The sequence below is a fragment of the Papaver somniferum genome, chromosome 3 (assembly GCF_003573695.1).
Source record: "Papaver somniferum cultivar HN1 chromosome 3, ASM357369v1, whole genome shotgun sequence".
Taxonomy (NCBI): Eukaryota; Viridiplantae; Streptophyta; class Magnoliopsida; order Ranunculales; family Papaveraceae; genus Papaver; species Papaver somniferum.
The window spans coordinates 80,784,736-80,804,128 of NC_039360.1; the positions used below are offsets into that span (position 1 = coordinate 80,784,736).

Here is a 19,393-nt window from a genome sequence, read left to right on the forward strand (position 1 = left end):
CTCTATACTTCCAAATAGTATGACAGTTGCTGCCATAATACCAGAAATAGATGTTCGTTGCAAAATCTGCAATGCGAAGATGAATCTCTCACTCATTTGTTTATGAAATGCAATTTCACAAAACAGGTATGGATGCATCTTAACTTTGATATTGACAATGTGATGCATAATGCTAACACTTTTCATGATTGGTTAAATGAGTGGTTTACTCAAACAGATAGAGGAAACAATGCAATGCAATGGAAAGTGTTTTGTAGTATTGTAACATGGCATGTGTGGAAAGCTAGATGTAATAGGGTGTTCAAAAAAGAAACACAAAATAATATGGTAACAACAAGGAAGATAGTAAAATTTATAAAAAGTTATATGTGGGTTAACAGAAAAGAGTACAACATTATGCAATCCTTGTATTATATATAACTCACGGAATGATGACGCATTAATTGTTATTGACAACAAATTTCACAATAGTTCAGGATTTATGGCAATAACGATAAATATAGCGTTATCTATGCATGATCTAATGACTAGTTCAGGAGTTGGCTTAACCATGATTGATTTTGCAGGAAGAACTATTGAAGCTAGGGGTAGCTGGAGAAGTTGCACCTCTAGAGAACAATTAGAAGTAGTAGGAGCTGAGGCGGCTTTCCAATGGGCTGTTGAAATGAGTGGCTTCCATATCATTTTCCAAAATGATTCGCAACCCACTCTCAAGTTGCTAATAGGAATGTATGCTAAAGCTAGAGAAAGAAGATTCAAAAAAAGCTCGGACTTTGGAAACAACTCAAACTTTGACATAAATTTTAAAGTTATGGCTTTTGTAATAACAAGTAGATACAATATCATTTGGGTAGCAAACCTATCAGTCTTTGGTAATAGATTCACCATCCAAAATAAGTGGAAAGGCGAAAGTCTTTTAGCCATTATGAATTATCCAGATATACAAAATTGAAATGTACAAGTTATGCGTACGACTTCATCCGAAGACGTTTGTTTTCTCTGTAAGTTTGGGAAGTTTTCCTCTTTTATGAAAAAAAAAGTCCTAATTGCCTTATTGGAAAGCGAATCAAGCAATAATTTAATCAAATCCTAATTAGATAATAACAACAACAATCATATTATAGGGAAAGAAATAATAATGCCTCATTATAAAAAAATTACTATCTAACTCACTAATTCACTTAAATTAAATTCAAATTTTATATTTGTTAAAACAAGTACAACTGTTATATAGGTGGTCCTGATTTGCTTAAGATCGTGATGCTAAATGCGGATTGCTTTGAGACTAATCATACCAATTAAACTAGAAGCGTTCAATTAATCACTTCAAGAATAAAATCCTTCATCGCTGTTCCTACATATAATTTGCTTACAACTTTCAAAGTATCCTAATTTTGTAATGCTGCGGAATGCTTACATGGAAATGATTGCAAAACTATCTGATACCGCAACAGATTATAGAACAACAAGTAGTAGCTAGCCCTTTCAAGGACCTCACTGGCTAGGGAGTTAGGGTCATTATCATAGAGGTTTATCTTTTAACAATTTAGACACATTATTATCAAAATAAAAACACAAACTGGTGCACATCTAAAAAGAATTGAGGAAATTTGTGAAAAGAATTGTATTAACATATAAGAGATACAAAAAAGAAAAGGAGATTTCTCTTTATAAACATACGAGAATCATCCTTAGAAGAAAAAAGAATGAAAAAGGGAAACTAATTAAATTTCTATTGAGAACCCTTTTTTCTAATGCTATAGAATTTAGATATAAGATCTTGTAACTCCATGTAATGAGCAACTGGATTTCTTGATTTAAGAAGATCAAGAAGATATTTAAAGAGATCAATTTCACACGCTATCCTCAATGCACCATTATATGAGTAGCCAAATTCTTCAACAGATAATTGAAGTAAATTCTCAAAGAGTGGATGGTTTAAATAATTAGCTTCAACTTCAAATTTGCATGGAAATTCTTCTTTACCAACATATACTCTAACATGACCTTGTGGGAGTTGATTCGCAGATTTTGATGATGAATTCTTCAATCCACAACATAAAATCTTCTTAATAGCTCTTGTTGCAGTCATCTTAATATGCTCTTTGATCAAACTTATAGAAGATAGGAGGAGGACTGGAGAAGTTGTTGATGATTTTGATTGTAATGTGTTTGCTGTTTGGATTGGGAGATGTTGATGTTGAAAATGGAAGCAAATGAGGGTTGATATATATAGGGATTAGTAAAGGGAGAAGAATGATTAATAAGGAATTTATTAAAGTATGGTGTGATAGCTGGGTACTACGTACAAGTTGTTGATGAGAGGAAATGCATTAAGAATTCTTGCGGAGAGAGACAATAAAGAAACCTATACTCTATAGAGAGATGGGAGGAATTAAGGTAGAGGTGGTGGTGGTGCGCAAAACGATGTGAATATAGCTAGCAAAGCAAGCGGCATCATGTACATTCATTATTGATTCCGCGGTTCTTGCTCTGATGATCAATAATGGAGATAGAGATAGAAGAAGATGGGGGTGATCAGTTGGTTTACTTTTCTCATCCGTACTCTACTAGTCCTTTGTTCTTTTGGTATGGGTATCTGCCATTTTTTAAATTTATAAGCTGTTTTTATTATCTTTGAAACTTTGTTTCTTTTGCATTTTTTAAATTCTCCTTTCGTTTTCTTTTTTTGGCTTCTACTCTACAGCAAGGAACCTTCATCACTTGACTCATTTTCTTCGAGCGGGCTAGTGTCTACCCTGGCATGAAACGCTCCTCTTTCTCTCTGTATGATTCCTTCTGGACCCACATTTAGAACTAATTGGCCAATGAGAAGCGTTGGCTTTTGAATCTGCAAGTTGGCTTTGTAAATGTGCAAGTTGGCTCGTACTTTTGGTGGAATTCCGCGTTGGATTTTGAGCTTGACCAACTTAAATGCGCAAATCTTCAGGTAATCTAAGTACTAAATTTGGACCTCATTCCCTATCTGGAAGACTGTGGGGGATATCTGGGGGAGGGAGTCCCAAAGTACTACTAGGGACTTTCCATGAAGGTGGGATGCTAATGAAAAGGGTGATATCGAGAATGGAATGAAAGATATTATGCTCTGAAAAAGATCTTTCTCTCTTTTCAAATGGCTGTCAATGAGACCTTCCCCGAGTAAAGAATCAGTCCATGTTTGATCGTTTCCGCACTATCCTAGTTTACCTGGCCATCTTTCTCATGTCCATGATCTTATGGGTCACTACGTTATTGCCATTGTTGAACAAGAGAAACCTCAATACCCTGAAACAGTCGTTAATTGAATTACAGGAATTTACTCCTTCCGTTTCAGAAAGATAGGCTTACATAAAGCAAACCTATCTTTTTGAAGCGAAAATTTTATAAATCTAAAACCAGATTACTTTTTGGAAATGCAATTCCAAAGGTACTATTAAACTCTATTCAAAATGCACTTTCTTTTTGGCTATGCCACTGATATCTATTTATGCAACACTTGGGATGAATTTTGCAAGTTCATTGCCTGACTGGACAATGAAAACCAGTAATTTTGACCACTCTTTTTCTATCCTACTCTAGCGACTGTGATAGGAAAAGAGTGTACAGTTTTGAGGCAAGCCATGAAAACAAACAAAAATTGCGATTCTAGGAGGAAACACAAAACGAAGACTGATAAGCCGCTCATTTGATGTTTAGGCACTAACATTGTATGAGTCACGCTGTCACGGAGTCTATGTGCTAGGAGAGATTCTCCACAATCGAATTTATCCCGAAGCCAAAAACAAATGTCATTGTACTTTTTTAGTTATTCTTGATCAAATTTATAATTTGTAAACTCTGATAAAACAATGTTCTATTCTACGCGATTCAGGTGCTGACACCCATGACACCCATCATAAGGCTCGTAACTGTTTTCCTCTCAATAATGCCGATTTGTATATATCAGAGTCCCCATGTGAACCAAAATCGAGAGCCTGTAATTTGCCATAATAGTCTCTCATGGTCATAGATATATATTCGGCAGTGGGACTTAGAATATCATTTGTTCGCATTTTTAACACAATATATACGTACTTGCTGACACTAACTGATCCAAACTAATTAATGGTGGTGAATTAGGAATATAATCAACTCATTATTGAAGGGGCCCATCAAATGATGGGTTATCAGTCCTTCCCCTTGTGCAGTACACATTCAGTTGATCGGTTTATCATCAGTTCATATGAGCCCAAAACTACTAAATACAAGGAAGAAGAATTCAAAGATTAATATAAAATGCAAATGAAAACGTTAAATTATTGCTGACCAATTATATATTGGCATTACTTAGTGATCAAATTCTTGGAACTATATGAGCTAATCCTGAAATGAAACAGAAATATAGTATATAATATGGAATATGAAATGGCCTAAAGGGAGGATTAAGGAGTTAGCTTTGTGTGAACTCTGCAAGTTAAGGAACTTGTTGTGTTGCCAAAGTCATCAAGACAGCTCCTCTATACCGCGTTTTTAGGGGATCAAATTAATAACCCCAAGACGGTGTGAGAGAGAGTGAAGGCATATAACGCTAACCAGATCAAATTGCAAAATATACAATAGACACCATCAACCTTCTCCCATGTGAGGTCTTCTATTTTCTCTTCTACATATTGTTAAAATATTTTCTATCCAAAATACACATAAATTAGTTTAATCAAATTAGCTAATAAACACATTTCTTCTAGAAATGATGGACAAATACATCTTGCCAGAACTCAAGTTAATGCACAAAAATCATTTTTAGTCGCTTTCGTGTTTTAGAGGACCTCCTCCCGTTTTCAGACTGATATCATTTTCATAAATTGGTTTAGCAGTTTCATAAATTGATTTAGCAGTTATGTAGCTATGCTCATTTCAATAACGTGTCTTTAATTTTAAAGGAATGCAACAGGCCACAACCATTATAAAGACACAAATTTGACATAAATAGACTCGACAAAATTGAAAATACGATTGAACATGGCTCCCTATTGAAAGGAAATGAAGCCTAGACGTATACATTATAAACTAATCTCTGTCCAAATTTACACCCTTTCTAGTCAACCTATTCGTAGAGAAACTGATATGTTGATAACCATGTTTAAAGAGATTTCCAAAATCCTAGCACAAGCTCTCTGCCATCTTATTTTCGAAGCTTAAGGTAATGTGTTGTCTACAAATACAGTTCCAACTATACCTGAATCTGATCTAAACAAACCCTGACTACCACCTATTCACCAGCATTTATGATCGCATCATTTCATCTAGATAATTTATAGCAATCCCTTGCTCACCAGAAACTACAACTTCCAAAGCATCACAATGTTACTTTCAAAGAGACCATAACTTGCAATTCTTGGATTCCTTCTACACGCACCATCACAACATAACAACTAGTTTTCACAAGAAAAATAAAAAAAACACTCAAATATACGCATTCTGTGCACCTTCAATTTTTTTTATTTCAAAGGGTTTCAATACATGAAGATCACAAGCTCATTTCCTAATATCATCTTTCATTCTTATCTCACACTCACCGGTAAATTAAGAATCATTTTCTTGCTACCTTCCACATTTGGGTTTGCATTTTCAAATTACTTTGTTTACCGAAAGTCCAAGTTCCATTATAATGACATTACTAGCCGGGCTTCCTTCACCGCTGCACCTTTACTTCTTGCATAAGATAAACATCCTCCAAAGAATGATGGTACAGAAATAAGAACATACCTCGTAACCAGCTCCGTATTAACTCACTGAAATTGCAGTATCCGCTACTCATATTCTGCATCATATTCTTTTTACATAGACAACACCTAAAAATTATCATAAAATTCCTCTTTTTCATATTCTCACTAGTTGCACACTTCCTAGCAATAATCGGTACATGGTTGGATGAATACAAGACTTTAAGACCTTTTTAAACCAATTCAAAACTAAGAATTTCATTCTTTTTTATTGAATTATAGAAGCTATTAAAAAAATCACCAGTCAAAGAATCTCTCCACACCCTTTTATCTTTACCAGTTTTTAAAACTAGAAGATCGAAAGCACTAAATGGTTCTAACTTTTGTTGTTTTCCACATTCATATATAACCAAATACGGATTATCAACATATGTATCATTTTAAGCAAAATCTTTTTTCCACATGTTTTGCCGCGTATAGATAAACCTGATATCACCAACGATCCACTCATAAATGCTCCATCATCCATTTTATAAATGGTTGTATGCAGGATTATCAATAATGGAACCATGCATCACTTCCAAAGTAGTTTAATTCTCTCTTCAGACCTACTTGATAAATGAGCGGGTAAATGAGTTCGGACATGGAACTCACCGAAACTCAGCCTAATACTTAGAGATTCAAAGTCCTGTTGATCATATATATTGCTATTAACATCAATACTAAGGGAAATCGAACGTATTAGTTATAATTCAGGAAAGTCAGACACGGAACTTGCCAAAACTTATCGATGAAGAAATTGAAGGTTGTCTCGACAAATTAACGAGTATCGAGTACTCGCTTGAAAATCGACCTTGGAGAAACTACATATATCATTTCTATTTTTGAACTTAGTAGAAAAAAATTGAGTTTATTCATCTCTACAGTTCAAGACCTTCCACACGAGTTTTAGAAGAAGAGCTTTGTTAATAATATCTATCCCTCATCCCTTTCTATAATTATTCTTGAAAAGGATACTGTACCAAGTACACCACCAACTTTTTCGTTCGATAACCAGTATGGAAAAAACCTAATACAATTTCTAGTAGATCTAAATTAAAAATCCTTGAACAATACATATATAGAGTTTTTCTCTTTCTCTTCCATAATAAATATATCTAGACACAGAGTCCGCGAACCTGATTTTGTAGAAGAGTTCTTGGACGATCTCACATCAATATCCAAGATCGATTTAGTAGCATCCAAATCAAAAAGATGCGAACTCTAAAAAGTATGAAGCTTGTAATATGTCTTTCAAAATACCGAATTCAACAAGAGGGAATCTTCTTTTTCATCTCAATTGATAAGGATTTAAACTACTAAGATTGATTACGTATTAATTTTGTTGTACATATTATAAATATAAACAATATAGTGCGAAAAAAGGAAAAACACAAGATACTAGAAGTTTTAACGAGAAAAACTGTACCTGCAGAAAAACCATGGGACCTGGTCCATCTTTGGACACCAAAATATATTAAGCCGCTACAAAAACTAGCATATTATCAGACTTCAGATTGGAATATATTTGAGATCAAATAAACCCACCAAGCAATTCAGTTGTATTCTTGCTCTTGATGTCTCTTGAAACTCGCAAGGTTTTATGCAGTTGATTCCCTTAGCTGACGTACTTTACATCCTAAGAGTTGCTTTAACCTAAGTGAAGACTTTTGATACCAATTTCCCTTTAACAGATAAGCCTATTTGATTTCCTTTTTAATCTTTCGACCTAGGTTTAGAAATTTGTTTGCAATAGACAAGTCTATCATACCTCACGAATCCGGAAACTTACACTCAGTTAGCTGAGAAGCCTGGGTTACTAACCACCTCTCAAGAACAATCCAAACAAATCGAAGAAGAGTTTAGATATTTTTCTTGAGAAAATCAAAAAATCTAAGACAGAAAGCAATTTCTATCTATATCGTTTCTGATCTGAGGTAACAAGAACCTCGAAGATCGTTAAGAAGCAGATCGGGATACATGAACTATCAGGTAAGGATAGTCTGACCTGGCTTCGCGAATACCTAAGTGAAATATTTAAGTGGTAACCTAATTATGTTTCTCAGATGAAACCTAGGTTTTTAGAGGACGAATCTAGCAAGCAACTAGGACAAAGAAGTGCTAGGAATTGAGAAATCGTGTTGCATGAATCTCTATATTTATAGATTTTTAAGGCTCTGTGTAGCTTTGAATTCAAGCTAAGATAACTTGGCATTCAAGCAAACACTTTCTCAGTTTAGATGAAATTCTTATTCGAAATTCATGTAAGCATGTGAGAAGTTCGCATTGAAATTACATAGAAGAATATACACTATGGTCCAGGATTCTGGAACCATGTATAATGACAGTTCGTATTGGAAAATATACCTTTTGAACTTTGAAGCAAAATTCGTGTTCATTAACACTCAATACTAAACCATGATTCATAAACATAGAGCGATTTGGTGAGTAAAGTTTTCTTATAAGTATATATGAGAGTTGTAGCAATGCCAAACATATTTGTAAAAATATTTTACGAGCATCTGCTAAGTTCGATACTGGTTAGGTAGGTATAGGGTATGCATACCCGTGGACCAGTCCGTGAAATCAGGCAGTTGGGCATGCGTATTAGGTATGTGTACCCGTAGCCGTTCATGAATTCAAATCCTTGGGGTACACGTACTGGGTATGCGTACCTCCCTCCTATTCACGAACTCAAAACCTTAGGCACACGTACTTGGATGCGTACCTACCCCATTATGGAACTCATATCACTAGGATACGCGAATTAGTTATGCCACCTACCCTGTGTCCAGAATTCCAGTAAATTCAGAAAACTCTTTTTAAATAATTCGAAACATTCCCAATCGTCGTAGATAGTTAATATCATTGCTTGGGCAATTTCCAAACGATCAACTTGAAACAAAAATAGTTCATGAACAATAAATTTTTCTTAACCAAGATTATTAAGGATCTGTGAACATGCATTGCTTGAATCATATTTCGAGAGATTTATCAAGACAAGCTGGCTTCGAAATTTCTTCTTTATAATATTAAATATGATAAAATTATACAACATAGTCTCATAAGATAGAATGATAAATATCGTGAGTAAATAAAATGGTTAAGTCTTCACATACCTCTTTGGCGATGAAGTTCTTCAAATGTATTTGTTTGATCTTCAGTATTTAATCTTCGAGGGTTATTCATTGATGTTCAACTACCATACTCTAATCCTAATCCAAGATTTCACTTTAGTAGACTAGTAATCAAGATATACTTTTGTGCATCTAACATTGATAACAAGCTTGAGATACCAAAACTTGCCAGTTAGACCGAGAAGTGCTCTGACAAATCTTAATGTAGGGTCACAAGACCATACAAAAACCTTATTATCTTCTAAATTTTCTTACAGCGGGGACACCAGACCCTAAAATAACTTATGATATTTTCACATACCTTCATCACATTTGGAACAATTTATAGACATACATATTATAAGACGGGGACAGTAAAAAGAACTCCCTTGATAAGGATTAATCTTTCCTGATGAGAACTATTTTACCTTGCCAAACCAGCGAGTCTATTTTATAACATTTCTGCCATACCACATGCATCACAAGATTTTAAGACACGGGCTTTAAAATATGTTATAAATATTTTCATGGAAAACTTGAAAGGTTAATCTATATATCAACAATAATTTGATTATTCCCGCAGATATGGTTTCTCCCACAAAACACCTGTTATTTCGTCTACTCACCACCTACCCTGAAAAAATTACTTAACGATCCTTCAACATTCTCAACAACTTTTACCCTAACTACAGAATAAGATTATGATATTGGCAAAGAATATATAGATTAGTTACATCATATTTCTACTCACAGTTAGAATTAACTTCTTGGAATCTGTTAGAGCACTGCTCGGTCGAACTCGCAAGCGTTGCTATATCAAGCTTGTTTGTCAAGTTTAGGTGATCAAAACTATAAGTCTTGATTTCTAGTCTACTTATAGCTATGTCTCGGACTAGGATAAAATATGTAGTTTAGTTTTATACTTCACGGCGTTCATCGATTGAAGACGAAGATTTACTGAGGAGTGCTTGGAGGAACTTCATCAACAAAAGGTATGTGGAGACTAAAACTTATCTATCACTCATAAGTCTATACTATTATATATCCTATTGAGACTAAGTCGTATAGATATATAGACTTCTACATTATACACATTTGATATTTCGAGCTGAGTTGAACTCGCTTATATCTTTCTCGAAATATGTGTCGGAAGCTTTTTGCTTTAGCTACGTTCATCATGATTCTTGACGAGTTTAGTTGGAAACAATTTATTTGTTGGAAACTAAATAATAAGTCAAAAGATGATCATGTGAAAATTGTCTTGAAATATCTTACATGATTTGCGTGAGACGGTCATTTGATGTCGACTCAGAATGTTTCGTATTGATTCGATCACTTGAAAATTACTTATAAGCTAATAGTTTGTGTGAGAGAGATATTGTCTTCTTCTAAGGATGTTTCAATGATTGAAATGGGAGTTTAGAACAATTAACCATTGTCTGGATATAGCACAGTATGCATACCCGTATGTAAACTGTTGTAAGAATGATTCAGGTTCGGGAACCAAGTACGCATACCCGTATGCGAATGATTTTAACTGTTAAAATCCGGGAACCAAGTTTACGCACCCATTTGCAAACTGTTTCACCTGATTTCGGTCTGGAACGACAGTATGCGTACACGTTTGCGAACTGTCGGAAAAGATCAGAGTCCGGAACTCTAGTTTGCAAACCCGTTTGCAAACTGAATTGGTTTAAGTTCTAAAATCGGTTAAGTATGATTTCATACTCATGAAAAATACATATATAAATTAAGGAATTCAATCTTGGCAAACCGTGGCTTAATGTTTATGAATTGATTCTCTTGAATCAGTCCGATTTTGTTTCAATTATATCTTGTATACTTCTTTGAGAATATAAACAATTGAACAACTCTGTGAGTAACACAATTAGATTCATTTGATTATCATTTGATCTAGAAGTGTTGGATGAATGTGGTTAATACAAAAGTGTTCATATGGATAACTTCGGTTAACTATTGTTGAGCCAACACAATATACACGTTTAGGTACGGTTACCCATATCTAAATGAAGGTATTTTTCATTTGTGTGTAACAAGCTAAGACCATCTAACGGTGGAGATATATTGCTTTGGTTTTAAGAAAACTTAGCTTGAATCTTAAATCAGGATATCACCTAACGGTGAACATTGACTGCATTGTTTCTAAGCTCTCAAACCCTGATTTGAAGACTATATAAGGGAGAACTCTAGCAACTGGGAAACCTAATCCCCATACCTCATGTGTGATACTAGTTGTGTACTATAGTCGATTCTCCTTCAACCTAGGTTTTTCCTAAAACCATTATAGGTTAACGACTTAAAGACTTCATTGGGATTCTGAAGCCAGACCCAACTATTTTCTCTGTAGTTGCGTGTTCTGATCTTACTTGTTCTATCGTATTGAGTACTATCTTCTCTAATATTGGCTCGAAATTTATCTCTGATAGGTAAGATATAAAAAGTAATCACAAAGCTCTTCGTCTCATTCTTTGTGATTCTACAATAGCTTGTTCTACTACCATATAGTTAAGTTATTGTGAGGTGATTGATATTTCTAGGATGTCCTTTGGGAATATAAGACCGGATTATCAATTGGTTCTTGCTCACCTTGATTTACCAAAAGATGAAACTAAAACTTCATAGGTATTTCTGTGGGAGACAGATTTATCTATCAGAATAGACTTTTCTCTGGGAGACAGATTTGTTTATAAAGTGGGTCGTAGAAACTCTTAGTTGTGGGTGAGATCAGCTAAGGGAATCAAGTGCGTAGAGTCCTGCTGGGATTCAGAGGCGTAAGGAATGCGACTGTACCTTAATCGGTGTGAGGCTTGGTTAGGGCTCAACTAAATTCCAGTCCAAAGTTAACTTATAGTATGCTCAACTAATTTCTCTTTGGGAAACTTGTTCTATACATCTGTAATGCACACCAGAAATCCTCAAAGATTGTTCAGAGTTTATCTGTCTCAAAACCTCTGGTCTCTCAAGATAATCTCACATCATCTAAAACATTAGAAATCTTAGATGATGGAAACAAATCTAAAGGAAAAAATAAAGATTCCTTCAAAAAGGTTCGTTGCAGGAAACTTGTGAACAAAAGCTCAAGGATATGGAACCTCTCTAGACTGCTTATCAATCTTTTTGAGGAATACCATCGTGATGGATCAATTGACAAAGATCTATTTATGGCTTTTGAAAACGTGTTTAAATCGCTGGAGCGACTAATTTCGATTGAGGAAAAGGTTTGTACTGGTAAAAAATACGACTCTGTATTTCGTGACAAACAGTCGGGTCTTGTTAACTACTGTGGAAAAACCGATAAAAAGGTTTCTTCCATTCATGTTACAAGTTCCAGATGTCGGAAAAATCCTTTCCTTAATCATAAGGAAAATGAGCCAAAAATTTCAACTAAACCTGAGTATCATCATTACGATGATTATACTTCTGGTACATTTCACAAGTATCGACCGGAGAAGGTGCATGAAGGTTCCTCATCTAGCCTCTTGGTAACAAGATTGGCTCCACCCCATTTGTATATAACTTGAAATGGGGCAAGTAACGGTCTGATAGTTTTGTGTCTTTGTAATATGGGTTAGTTTATTTTTTTGAAATTTATTTTTCCTTGAAGAAAAACTCGTTTGACAGTTTTTTTTTGTCTTCCTGAGGTTAAATAATGTTATGTAGTTTTATACTACTTTAGTTATCACAGTGTTTTAAACTTTTCTCAGTATGCGAACCTCATGGTTCTGGATTTATAAATGGAATCATGTTTCTCTTTATGGGTTACCGAACCAGTACGGGACCATACCCTCTACCGGGTTTTTAAGGGTTTCAGTACGCGTACCCTTCTTCTTCATCATCATCTCTTTTTCTGCATTTGTGAACAAGGGTATTTCTAGGGTTCACGGGTTACTCCATTAAATCTCGTTTTGGAGGTCAAAAAGGGACAAAGGATTGTCATCATCTTCAAGGAGCATATCAATTAAGATTTTCTCTTTCTTATTACTCTCAATTTTTAAGGGTTCATGGGGAGAATCAATAATGATGATGAGAATTCTAAGAAGATGTCAAAAAATCATATTTTTCCCTCTCTTATGAGTATGAACATACCAAGTGACCAAGATTCTATTATAATTAGATTCATCAATGATTCTAGTAGTAGGACTTTTAAAAATATTTGTTAGTGGTTTCATTCTAGAAAAGAAATTTGTAGAGGAAAGTGGTCATAAAGAATGTTTGGTATGTTGTGAGAAATATAAACTTGATAACATCTTTAATGGTCTTGGTGAAGGTTTTGACACTCTCACAAGAATCTTTTGTGCTAACATCCATGATGTTAATCTTAATGACTTAGAATTCAAGATTATGATAAATAGAAAAAAGATTCTAGTTGATAGAGGGTTGACTTTAAAGATTACCAAAATTACTTTGGGTAACCTTCGTCTTCCTAGGCCAAGAGGAGAAAGGCCATCATGCGAAACCATTTCTAATGGTCTTTGTCTCAAGAATGTTAATTGGATTGAAGAGAAATTTCCTACCCATGATCTTAGTCTTGCTTTGATGATTTTTCAGAAAACTTGGAATTTCTAATCTTTGTCCCTTCAAAATTGAGAACTCTCGGCGGAGTCGTGAATTTGCGGAGTTAGTCTATTTCCTTGAATCGGGTGCTCAAGGTCTTGATATTTGTGGATTATCATTCTTAAAATGATCTCGAAGACGTCATTCAATAAGAAGTTAGGCTTCCATGCTTAATTGAGAAAATATGTTGTGCATATTCCATTGCTCCAATTGGCAACTTTATTGGAACTCCCAAACTTGTTCCTCCTTGTACCATCAAATGTACGAAGATGAATGCTTGCAAAAGACAAATATGTGATTCCCTTGACGGTTCTTGTGATCCTACCACCTTGGGTATTCTTCATCAAATTCGCAAGGGTGTTCGTAAGATCAATTCCAAGGTAAAATGTGTGCAAGAACAATTATGTGTGATTGCTACAAACTTTCACGAAACCAAGGAAAAAATGGAAAAGGTTCAAGCCTCTTGGATGGAGTCCGATGATGAGGATGATTATTGATTTCTCAAACTCTTATTTCTTCATCTTGTCTGGGAAACTTCTTATGAGAATTTATTCTTGTGTTTTAAGAAGGATAACTAGGGTTTCGAATAACAAATATTGTGATTATACATAGCTAGTGCCAAAGATTTTCATCTTGGAATGTTTTAGATTTATTTATTTAAATTCCAAGTTATTTGGAAGATGATTTTGCAGTATTAGTCTTTATGGTTTTTTATATGGGTTATTTTGTTTTTGGTACTCAGGTTTTGTCCAACTTTTAAGTTTGGTCTAACATTTGTCCAGCTTGGTGTTTGGTACTTGGAATTGACGTTGACTTCTGATGACTAGGTTAAGAAATTATTTATATAATTACAAGAATAAGTAATCATAAACATAAAATGAAATTATTATTTGAAATTACTATAATAACCTTAACTTCCTTAAAATTACAAAACCCATCTTTTCCATACCCATCACCTTCACCATGATTTCTCGGATCCATTCAAAGCCCATTAAATCACCTTTTTTGTTTATTTTCCTGACACCACCATCACCAAGAAAGACCAACGGCAAGATTAAGATGAATTCTTAAGAATACTAACACCTCGGCAACAAAAACAACAAACTCCAAAGAAAGATTGTAGAGAAACTATTGGTTTCACTGTATCAGCATCGTCAACATGTTTCTCCAAATTTAGAATCAAAATCGTAATAAAACCTAATTTCTTTATGTACGTCTAATTATACAGCTTTTTATACCCAAAATTAAATTTCTGAAATTCGTGATACAAATCAATCGAAAAAACTCAACAATCAAGAAACATTTTATATATTGAAAAAGAGAAATAAGAATCAGAGCAAGAAGACCCAAAATGGGGGTGGAATATGTTAACCCAATTGATTCTGTAACCTTCAAATCAGATCTATTTTTTACTGTCTCTAAATCAAATTACAACCCTAAGGTTCAATCTTTTCCTTTGTCAACTAAATCAAAACCTTAGATTCATCTTGTTAATCAATCGCAAATAACTTGGCCGATAAGGTTCGACATAATGATGTTAGTGGAGGTATGGTCTTATAGAGTCGACTGCCACATGTAAAATAAGATTGGAAAATAGGGTTTCAGTGGTAGTGCTGGTTGTGGGATGAAGAGAAGAAGAAGAAGGAAGGAGAAAAAACCAAGTTAAATTTTAATCCGTCAGATCGTCATATTTTCAGCCGTCAGATTATTTGAAAATATCAAAAGTTGTTATGTGATGCCAACTCATTAATATTCTTAAATATTTATTATTTATTAACAGAAATTAGGTCAAAAATAGTCTTCAACAGTCGACGTTTTTTCCAAGTACCAAGCGCCAAGCGGGACAAATGTTAGACCAGACTCAAAAGTTGGACAAAACGTGAGTACCAAAAATAAAATCACCCTTCTATATTGAAAATATTATGGGATATGTGTATTTACGTCCGTGAACTATGATTATCTCATATATGTCAAAAGTTAAGTCTATTATGTCTTTATGCAAATATTGATAAAAAATAGAATGAACTTTTGAATATTTTGCGGTATTGATTTTTCCCTGATCCACTTCTATGTGAATGTATTGTATGGATCCGTAAGTTTTCTTAAATTAATCATTAAGGCTCTCTTGTGGTTAATTTATTCGAGTTTTCTGGATACAAATTCATGTTTCATGTGATTTGTTAAGGTCCAAACAAATCCTTCTTTTCTCGTAAAAGTAAGGTCGCTCTTGTTGTTCTTTCAGGAATGACATTTTATAGGGGAAAGTTCTTAATTGAACTTGTGCTTAATTGCCAAATCTTTGTGGGGAATGCGGCTGTGGAATATTGTAGGAGTTTTCTTGTATCTTTATAAACTCCTTGGTGAATACACTAAGTTTCGACTATGTGAAATCATCGAAACAAAGTTGATATGTTCTCTTTTAGTCATGAATAATCTCTTTGAGAATTTCATTATGATCCCGCTAGTTTTCGTACTTTTGCCAATTTATATTGACAAAAAGGGGGATAATTCTTTTGTAGTTCACACTACATAGATATGGTTTACAGATCATTATGTAAGGGAGAGTGGTTTTCATTGTGAGATGAAGTATTGACTAAGGGGGAGTGATACATATCACCGTAGTATTATTGTCAAAGTTGTGATACAATTGAACTTTGATGTTGTGTAATAATACTATGACACTGTATAACAATGTTTGAGAACAATTTTGTTCGTTGTGTTATAGCTACAGATCTTCAACAGCAGTGATTCTGAGTTGAACACGTTCAGAATCACTGGAGTACTTGGAGTAACGAAGAATTCAAGGAATGTTGAAGAACCAAGGAAATCAAGCACGTTGGATGAGAAGCTAAAAAGTTTATTTATTTTGTCATCCATATGTATTGATAGCTTTGTCACTAAAATTGACAAAGGGGGAGATTGTTAGAGAACTGCTCGGTCGAACTCGCAAGCGTTGCTATCTCAAGCTTGTTTGTCAAGTTTAGGTGATCAAAACTATAAGTCTTGAAATCTAGTCTACTTATAGCTATGTCTCGTACTAAGATATAATGTTTAGTTGAGATTTAGACTTCACGGCGTTCATCGATTGAAGACGAATATATACTGAGGAGATCTTGGAGGAACTTCATCAACAAAAGGTATGTGGAGACTAAAACTTATCTATCACTCAGAAGTCTATTCTATTCTATATCTTATTGAGACTAAGTCGTATAGCTATATAGACTTCTACATTATACACATTTGATATTTCGAGCTGAGTTTAACTCGCTTATATCTTTCTCGAAATATATGTTGAAAGCTTTTTGCTTTAGCTACGTTCATCATTATTCTTGACGAGTTTAGTTGGAAACAATTCATTTGTTGGAAACTAAATAATAAGTCAAAATATGATCATGTGAAAATTGCCTTGAAACATCTTACATGATTTGTGTGAGACAATCATTTGATGTCGACTCGGAATGTTTCATATTGATCGTTCGATCACTTGAAAATTACTTATAATCTAATAGTTTGTGTGAGACAGCTATTGTCGTCTTCTAAGGATGTTTCAATAATTGAAATTGGAGTTTAGAACAATTAACCATTGTCTGGATATAGCACAGTATGCATACCCGTATGCAAACTATTGTGGTATGATTCAGGTCCAGAAACCAAGTGTAACACCCCGTGTTTTTTGCATGGTGCATGCTAAAAGATGTGTCATGGCCTGAGATGAAGCTTCATCCAAAGCTTCAGTTACTTGGTAAGAGGTAGATTGGCTTAAGGCCAATATTGCGCCAAAATAGCGCATTATGTTTGGCATTTGGTTAAAGGCCAAATCTTGCATCAAATGATGTATTAGGCCAGTTGGGTAGGTGGTCTCGAGTTTGTAGTATAATCACTGTGCATTATGAAGGCTATTGGCCTAGAGCCAATACCGCACAATCATTGTGCATCAGGCAAGAGAGGGCTGGATGGATGAATGTTGCGCAATCATTATGTGTGATCATTGTGGGCAATCATAGTACACAATCATTGCATACGAAAGAAATCATTGTATAGGGAAGCAATCATTGCATATGAAAGCAATCACTTCATATGAAAGAAAACGTTGCATATTAAAGCAATCATTGCATGTCAATTTGGTCCCCAATTCCAACTTGTAGAAATTGCAAAACATATATAGGGAGGGGTAGTTGGTTGAAGGTGCATATGCGGACTATGTACCAAGTAAGCTTCCTAGATTAGCCGGAAGAGTATAAATGATGCCTAAGGCTCATTTATAGTTGTGTAGCCTTTCAAAGAGGGCATTTGATGCTTAGGCATCACTATCCCATGTCGCGGACCCAATGATGCTTAATCATTGTGCATCTTGACGGAACAACCTATACGGACCAGGCCATTACCATTATTGCTAGGCCACAGCCTTGCAAACGAGTTTGGCTTAAGTTGCTGACCTTTCGAGGATGAACTACGGTCTGTGCTTGATCCCTTTAGAGTAGGGAAGGGTACGTTAGCAGCCGCAATGAGTTGTAGCACTGCCGGTCCAGCACGATGGCCCTTCATATCATCTAAGCTCGGTAGCTCGATGCAAGAGATGATTGTGGCCAAACTTGATGAGGTAAGTTGCATTCCACTCGTTGGATTCTCATACTTCCTATAAAGCTACACAAAGTTGGTAAGAGAAGCTAGTGATAAATGCAAGAATGCATTGGCCTTGGCCTTATGGCCTTCTACCCTTTTGCGGACAAGGGTAAGTTTGGAACGGTGTGGAAGCTAAGTTAGCTGCATCATGCTCCCAGAGCATGCTTGCAAGGGAAAATGGACGTGCATTTGCCTAGCTTTAAGGCCCGGATAGTAGCATCATCTTGGCGCATCGGAGAAGTTACGGCTTGCGGGGCAACGCGTCAAAGGCGTAATTTTTCGGTCCGTCACAGTTGGTATCAGAGAAAGTTCCGAGAAAACTCTAGGGACTGTGAGTAATGTACTCGTCAAGCGAGTACCTTCCTTAATGGAAACTTAAAGTTGGAGAGTAGGCCAACTTTTACGCGGTAAGAGTTTGTAACTGCTTTGGCAGTTACTTTGCGAATCGAGTTGAGCTTGTACTAGTGCTGTGATTTTGCCTGGCCTAAGTGGCACCCCACTCACGAGTGGATATCCGGAAGACCGTATGGGACGGTGGGTAGACAACGGGACTAATCATCCCCACATGTTGGCAACTGGACAATGGTGTGCGGTGTCAGGCCTGGCTAGCATCCCACTTACGAGTGGCAACCTAGATGACCGTCATGGACGGTGGGCAAATGAATCCTGTTCCACACGGTACTGCGCTAAAATCTTTTCATTTCGATGACATCTCCAAATTTGTGAACTTTAGAGACTCCTGAGTGTGTAGTATGTGATGCACATTTGGGATACCTGGTCGAGATATCCTCTTGGCACTGGCCAATTGCGAGTCTTGGTAATGTTGTGGACACTTTGGATCCCTGAGCAGGCGGTATGGGATTGTTGTTCTTGACAACTTGAATAAAATCATGATTTCTGAGCATCTGGTATGGGACTTTTGCTCAGGAATCCAGACCGAAGAGCTTGTCCACAATAGTTTTTGTTTTGAATTTCGGGGACGAAATTCTTTAAAGGGGTGAATAATGTAACACCCCGTATTTTTAGCATGGCGCATGCTAAAAGATGCGCCATGTCCTGAGATGAAGCTTCATCCAAAGCTTCAGTTACTTGGTAAGAGGTGGATTGGCTTAAGGCCAATATTGCACCAAAATAGCGCATTATGTTTGGCATTTGGTTAAGGGCCAAATCTCGCGTCAAATGATGTATTAGGCCAGTTGGGTAGGTGGTCTCGAGTTTGCAGTGTAATCACTGTGCATTACGAAGGCTATTGGCTTAGAGCCAATATCGCACAATCATTGTGCATCAGGCCAGAGAGGGATGGCCGGACGAATATTGCGCAATCATTATGCGTAATCA

The 19,393-nt window shown here is 35.6% G+C and overlaps 1 protein-coding gene across 1 annotated transcript; it reads right to left on the reverse strand.

Annotated features, from left to right (window-relative positions):
• Positions 1 to 1,692: 1,692 nt before the first annotated feature.
• LOC113361402 (auxin-responsive protein SAUR72-like) lies at positions 1,693 to 2,498 on the reverse strand. The gene has a single exon (XM_026604656.1). The coding sequence runs from the start codon at positions 2,090 to 2,092 to the stop codon at positions 1,733 to 1,735; it is 360 nt and encodes a 119-aa protein (XP_026460441.1). The 5' UTR covers positions 2,093 to 2,498; the 3' UTR covers positions 1,693 to 1,732.
• Between the last annotated feature and the right edge of the window lie 16,895 nt (positions 2,499 to 19,393).